Source organism: Pygoscelis adeliae, unplaced genomic scaffold (genome assembly GCF_000699105.1).
Source record: "Pygoscelis adeliae isolate BGI_AS28 unplaced genomic scaffold, ASM69910v1 Scaffold21, whole genome shotgun sequence".
NCBI classification, from domain to species: Eukaryota; Metazoa; Chordata; class Aves; order Sphenisciformes; family Spheniscidae; genus Pygoscelis; species Pygoscelis adeliae.
In genome coordinates this window covers 978,743-985,978 of record NW_008824243.1, presented here as the reverse complement: position 1 = coordinate 985,978, position 7,236 = coordinate 978,743, and the positions used below count along the sequence as shown (strand labels likewise).

The following is a 7,236-nucleotide window of genomic DNA, read 5'->3' as shown; positions in this document are numbered from 1 at the left end:
TGAAACATGTTATTACAGAGGCGCTACCACAGTTGCTGATGGGCTCGGCTTTGGCCAGCAGTGGGTCGGTCTTGGAGCCGGCTGGCATTGGCTCTATCTGACATGGGGGAATCTCCTAGCAGCTTCTCACAGAAGCCATCCTTGTAGCCCCCCACTACCAAAACCTTGCCACACAAACCTGATACCATATAATACTATATCACATAAAAATAAGGTTTTTTGATTCCTGGGTAAGTTCTGAAATAAGTATTTAGCCTTGATTCAAAAATCCCTTTTCACTGAATACTAATTCTATCTCATAAAGCCAGAACTGTGTTGGGTTTTAACAGCAGGTAAGTTTCAGAAACCTACTCTAATCTATTTTGCCATTTTGCTTTCTTTCAGTTGTCAGCTGGCCTGAGTAACTGCCCAGCAAATAGGCAGACTTCACCAGCAACCTCAACTCCGGCCATGAATGAGTGTAACACAGCTGGCAAGCCTTTACTTGAATTTGATGAATCTGTACCAGTAGGCAATGAGGTATTTCATACTTGATATTCTGTGTCTTAAAAAAGGTTTAAAATGAAAAAAAGTTCTACATAACTTGGACACATTTTTGAGTACTTGGGATGGGGAGTGGAGTAGTAGCCATTTTAACAAAGTGTGTATAACTTCTTTGTTTCATTTCTGGAAAGAAGTAACTGTTGACCTGAACTGGCGAGAGATCTTTCCGCAAATATAGCAGTTGTTGCCAAATACTAATGTGGAAGTTGAATGAATTTTGAATTTGTACGGTGTACATTTGCTAGTGTATACTACAGGCAAGTCATCCATGAAGAAAATGATGGCAGGATGTGAAACTTAGTTTATCTTCTATGCATCTTCCTTCCCCTTTTCCCCAAAAATTTATGTCTCAAATAATGATCTGGATATTACTTAGTCTTTCTGAAAATTATGCTAGCATTTGTAGGGGTGGAGGGATGTGTGATGAAAAGTGTTTCCTGGCTAGAATAGACATCAGAAACAAATATCTGAAAAATAACTTTTTTAATAGACTTTCTCTGTGAGTTGCATCAGCATTCTTGTAAATTTTCCTTTAACAGTTCAGGTGAGGCTGATTGGGCAATGCCTGTACTGTTGTCATTAAAAGCCAAATTTTCCTTCTCCAAGAAGAGCATTTCAGAACTTTGGCATCTTCCAAATAAGTATTATAGGACAACTTGTCTCTTTTTACTAAATAAAAGGTCTGAATTCTTCCTGCTAAAAAGAAACTGTCTCTAAAATGAATGTGCTGATGCAATTGCTAACACTCTACGAACGGGTTGGGTTATTAATTATCAAAATATGTATGGATTTTTGTTGGAAAACTACTTAGCTCCAGCACCACCAACTAGTTCAGTTGCTTTCAGGTTTGAGTACATTGTCACTTGCCTGTCTCTCGTAAGTCTGCATTTTCAAGTCTGGTTCACTTAAACAATTGCTTTTGTATGTTATGCTATTATGTTGTGCTATTTACGTGTTTTTAAAAGTATCTTGCCATTTATGCTTTCACTGTATCTAATTTAAGGTAGATAAAGTTCTCTTTCTACCTGTACCTTTCCCTTTATGTGCACTTCTTTGTAAATCATGGCTTCATTAAGCCTTGTTCAAACATAAACTGCAACTTGAAGTTTCTGCAGGTTGCAGAAAATCTTTTTTGTTGTATCCTCTATTTTATCAGAGGAGTACTTGGCACAATTTTCAGATTTTTCCAGAGGGTAATATTCTGTCATACTACTTAAAGAGCTAACTAATAATGCATAAATTATGTGAAAAAACCCAGTGTTGAGTGAAACATGCTGTTTTTCTTAAAAAATTCTGTCCTGTGATGTTTAATTACTGTCTTAGATTTTGCAGGTTTGGGGATAAATAGTTAATATGGGATGTACTTTGCAACTTTCGGTGATGTGGCTTCAGTTACATACAGTATAATACCAATGCCTGAACAAAAAGGTATTGGTGTAGTACCAAATACTGACATTTTCACGTGCTTTAGTTTAGACTGTATTTATTTTGTTTATATTCTAATGTCTTCCATTTTACTGGAAACAGTTATGGTCTGAGATGAGAAGACATGAGATCTTAAGAGAAGAATTGCGACAGAGAAGAAAGCAACTTGAAGCTTTAATGGCTGAACATCAGAGGAGGAGAGAGCTCGCAGAAACAATATCTACTGTTGCTGCATCTGTTAAAAGTGAAGGATCAGAAGTTCAGCGTACTCCACAGCAGAGTAGGACTGAAAAGTAAGAACACGAGTCACTTTGTGTTAGTCAGCGGGTGCTTCTGTTGTTTAGCGAGATGTCAGTCTTGGGGCAGTTTCCTGTTTTCATCTGGGCACTGAATGTGATGATACAACAGAGCAGTAAATTAATCTCACTTCTAAAGTGACTGTTAGTTGGCAACTTGCCAGTTTTATGGGTCTTCCCAGCATATTTAGTCTCCCCTGCTCTATAAATGGTGAAAAATCACCTAAGGAGAGGAGAATGTGTGGAAAATGCCAAATGCTTAGAGTAATTATTCTTCATCTCTACACCATTTATAACAATAGTAAAGTAATAATTTTCCAAAACAGTAAGTGATTTTATTTAACTGCCCCAGTATCAGAAGAATACTAGTTTCATTCTGCATTGTTTAAATTAATTTTGGTGCAGCTTGATTAATTGAAGATAGACTTGTAATTGTCAGCAGGTTGTTTTAATAATTTGTCATAAACTTAAAAAAAAGTACTCCTCTCTTCCCAAACACCCCTCTTCTTTGCTTTTCTTTCTTTTTTCTTTCCTTTTTTCTTTTTTTTTTTCCCCTCCAATGTTCACTAGGACGATGGCTACCTGGGGAGGTTCTAGCCAGTGTGCAGTAGATGAAGAGGATGGAGATGAAGATGGTTATCTCTCTGATGGAGTTGGTCAGGCAGAAGAAGAGGAAGAAGATGCATCAAGTTTGAATGACAGTTTCTCTGTTTATCCCAATAACAACATACCAGAAAATGCATATTTTGTTAAAGAAAACAAGGATAGGTTAGTGGCATTTCTTGTTGATCTGATGCTCGTCAGAGTATTTTTGGAAGGGGTGGAAGAAGCATTGCATTAACTAAAAGGCATCCTTTTACAGCAAAGTGAAATTTCTTTCTGCTTGCTAGGGAGCTGTGTACAGTGGCACTTTCTAGTCTGAGTCTGTAGCTGCAATGTGTATAACTAATTTGATTATTTCTTCTGTTTTCAGTCATATTAACTGTCTGCCTTTGAGCTCTCCAGTTGTGTGGCAGTAGCTCCTTTTGTTCCCATGTTGTTTTAGTCAGCTTAAAAGATTATATGAATTTTTATTATTATATGAATTTTTTGCTGTGATACTGATCATTCTCTTCAAAAAAAGTAATTCAGAGAATTAAACTAACTGAAATTTTTGCTTTCAAATTGTTGGCTTTTGCAGCTTTGAAAACTATTTCTTACTAGATTTTTTAATTAACATTAATATTTTTAACTCTTGCTTACCTGACTGATTTCCTTAATAAGCTTTGTGTGACTAAATGAGAATGCCATGTTAAAAGTAATGTATATCTCTTCAATTGATTTCCTCTGTTTTTGATACCAAAATAATTTTAGTAGATGGTAGCCTTCTAGTCAGGAGCTGGGCCTGTTAATTCTTAGTGTATTATGTTGGTGGCTTCTGTTTTCATCTGAGTACGTATTATGTATCAGTAATGGATGATACTACAAATAAGATCCAGAAACATCCTTAGCAATTCTTTTTTGACAGTGCTTGTTAGTCAGGTGGCTATTATTTTCCATTTGTTTAGGATAATGTTGGATTGACAAAATCTCATGGGTGATTAGCTGGCACGGTGAAATGGCCTGTGCCAAGTGAGTTGTTGATGTACAACTAAAACTGTAATTTGAATTATGGGAGTATCATTAGAAGTTGTTTGAAATGTCAACTTTTGTCCTCATTCTTCCTTTTTTTCCTCACCCAGGTGGAAAAATTGCCGTCCTCTTTCAGCAGATGGGAATTATCGTCCATTGTCTAAGGCCAGGCAACAGCAAAACATAAGTATGCGACGTCAGGAAAACCTTCGGTGGATGTCCGAACTTTCATATGTGGAAGAAAAGGAACAATGGCAAGAGCAGATCAATCAGTTGAAGAAACAGCATGAATTTAGTGTCAGCATTTGTCAAACTTTGATGCAGGATCAGCAGGTAGATATGAAGAGAAGTTATTTTGCTGTTCTTGCTCTGTCTTTTTTTTTTTTTCTCTAAATCTTTCCAGCAAAAACTTCTGGTTTTGGTAATATGGTCACTGTCATGTATTTTCTTTCCACAGACTCTCTCTTGTCTTCTACAGACTTTGCTTACGGGCCCTTACAGTATGATGCCCAATAATGTTGCATCTTCACAAGTACATCTTATTATGCATCAGTTGAACCAGTGTTACACTCAACTGACTTGGCAGCAGAATAATGTGCAAAGGTTTGTGGGCTGTACTAGTGTTTGGCTGTGGAATTTGAAACGCTTCAGTAACAGAGAACATGGTTATGTGAATAAAAGATTACAGATAATGGTTAAATATGAGACTGTTGAACTTCCGAGGTGATTACAAGCTTTTGAAATCATATACAGCATTTTTGGTTATTTTTTTCGCCACTGCTTTAACGCCTTTGAGATGGCTGTTTTGTGAGGAGAACCAAAAATTGGCATCTCTCCCAAAAATCTCTTGCGATAGATTTATTTGGCTTTTTTACTGTAGACTTGCTTTCTTTGAATATGCTTTTATGTCTGTAGTCTTTGCTAGACTACCTGGCAAGATTCTGGATTCTAATGGTTATGGAAAGATGGTGGAAAAGCTTTTTGTCCTTTCTTAGTGTTGTCAGTCAGAACTTAGGCTTACGCTCCATTTGTATGTCCTACTTTTACCTTGAACAATGATCTTTTTTAGAAAAAGGTGTCATAGTCATTTTAATTCCTTACATGAAAGTTCAAGCTTTTAATCTCTGCTTTGTATTTGGTAAGTGATATATAGTTACTGGCCTCCTATATAATATTTTAAAGTAGTTTTAATGCCACTTCTGCAAGTATTTTTTATCTCCGGTTGTTTCTATTTGTAAGTTTCCTTTTCAGCCTGCTTATTTTTTTTTAGTATCTAGTCATTTTTTTGTTGTTCTTGCAGGGTTAACTTCTGTAAACATGACCACTAGTACAGAGTGGTTGACTTTAAAACTGTTCCTGTCTGTCACTCAGGATTAAATACAAGTTGGGTTTTTTCCTTGAGGTTTTTTTTACTAGCTAAATGGAGCAGTTCTTTACGTACATTACATGAGGCAGGTGAAATAATATAAATCTCAAATTATTGGAGTATAAATTTACAGCTTTTCCTTAGCATTCTTTTTTTTTCCCAAGTGCTTATTTTTCCTTGTTTTCAAGGTTGAAACAAATGTTAAATGATCTTATGCGCCAGCAAGAACAACAGTGTCAAGAGAAGCCATCAAGAAAGGAGAGCGGCAGTAGTGCACCACCACCTCCATCTCCTGTTTTCTGTCCATTCAGCTTTCCTACACAACCTGTGAACCTGTTTAATGTACCAGGATTTACTAATTTTTCTTCATTTGCTCCAGGTGAGTATTACTCACAAACAGAGAAGGACTGGTGGGAGATGTGGTGGTCGGAGGCCGTCTTGGGCTTAGCGACCATGAAATGGTAGAATTCTCAATTCTCGGTGAAGTAAGGAGGGGAGGCAGCAAAATTGCTACCATGGACTTCCGGAGGGCGGACTTTGGCCTGTTCAGGACGCTGGTTGAGAGAGTCCCTTGGGAGACCATCCTGAAGGGCAAAGGGGTCCAGGAAGGCTGGACGATCTTCAAGAAGGAAGTCTTAAAGGCGCAGGAGCAGGCTGTCCCTGTACGCCGCAAGAAGAACGGGCGGAGAAGACGACCGGCCTGACTGAACGGGGAGCTTTTGCTGGGACTCAGGAAAAAAAGGAGAGTTTATCACTTGTGGAAGAAGGGGCAGGCGACTCAAGAAGAGTACAGGGATCTCGTTAGGTCGTGCAGAGAGGAAATGAGAAAGGCAAAAGCCCAGCTAGAACGCAACCTGGCCGCTGTCGTTAAAGACAACAAAAAAAGTTTTTACAAATACATTAATGACAAGAAGAGAGCCAGGGAGAATCTCCATCCTTTATTGGATGCGGGGGGGAACATTGTCACCGAGGATGAGGAAAAGGCTGAGGTACTTAATGCCTTCTTTGCCTCAGTCTTTAGCAATCAGACTAGTTACCCTCAGGGTACTCGGCGCCCTGAGCTGGAAAACAGGGATGGCGAGCAGGATGAACCCCCCATAATCCAAGAGGAAGCGGTCAACGACCTGCTACGTCATCTGGATACTCACAAGTCTATGGGGCCGGATGGGATCCACCCGAGAGTGCTGAGAGAGCTGGCGGAGGAGCTAGCCAAGCTGCTCTCCATCATCTATCAGCAGTCCTGGTTAACGGGGGAGGTCCCGGACGACTGGAGGCTGGCCAATGTGACGCCCATCTACAAGAAGGGCCGGAAGGAGGATCCGGGGAACTACAGGCCTGTTAGCCTGACCTCAGTGCCGGGGAAGATCATGGAGCGGATCATCTTGAGGGCGCTCACAAGGCAGGTGCGGGACAACCAGGGCATCAGGCCCAGCCAGCACGGGTTTATGGAAGGCAGGTCCTGCTTGACCAACCTGATCTCCTTCTATGACCAGGTGACCCGCCTAGTGGACAAGGGAAAGGCTGTGGATGTGGTCTACCTGGACTTCAGTAAGGCCTTTGACACCGTCTCCCACAGCATTCTCCTGGAGAAGCTGGCGGCTCACAGCTTAGACAGGTGGACTCTGCGCTGGGTCAAAAACTGGCTGGACGGCCGGGCCCAGAGAGTTGTGGTAAATGGAGTTCAATCCAGTTGGCGGCCGGTCACGAGCGGTGTTCCCCAGGGCTCAGTATTGGGGCCAGTTCTGTTTAATATCTTTATCAATGATCTGGATGAGGGGATCGAGTGCACCCTCAGTAAGTTTGCAGACGACACCAAGTTGGGCGGCAGTGTTGATCTGCTCGAGGGTAGGAAGGCTCTGCAGAGGGACCTGGACAGGCTGGATCGATGGGCCCAGGCCAACTGTATGAGATTCAACAAGGCCAAGTGCCGGGTCCTGCACTTTGGCCACAACAACCCCATGCAGCGCTACAGGCTTGGGGAAGAGTGGCTGGAAA

The 7,236-nt window shown here is 40.6% G+C and overlaps 1 protein-coding gene across 3 annotated transcripts in view; it reads left to right on the top strand.

The window, feature by feature from the left end:
* PCM1 (pericentriolar material 1) overlaps positions 1-7,236 on the top strand; it is a 41,673-nt gene that overhangs the window by 14,845 nt on the left and 19,592 nt on the right. For all 3 annotated transcript variants that reach the window (XM_009335123.1, XM_009335122.1, XM_009335121.1), the window contains 6 exons: positions 385-519; positions 2,071-2,261; positions 2,835-3,032; positions 3,986-4,208; positions 4,333-4,478; positions 5,430-5,620. In XM_009335123.1, the coding sequence (XP_009333398.1) occupies positions 385-519; positions 2,071-2,261; positions 2,835-3,032; positions 3,986-4,208; positions 4,333-4,478; positions 5,430-5,620 (1,084 nt within the window). The remainder of the gene's footprint in view (positions 1-384; positions 520-2,070; positions 2,262-2,834; positions 3,033-3,985; positions 4,209-4,332; positions 4,479-5,429; positions 5,621-7,236) is intronic.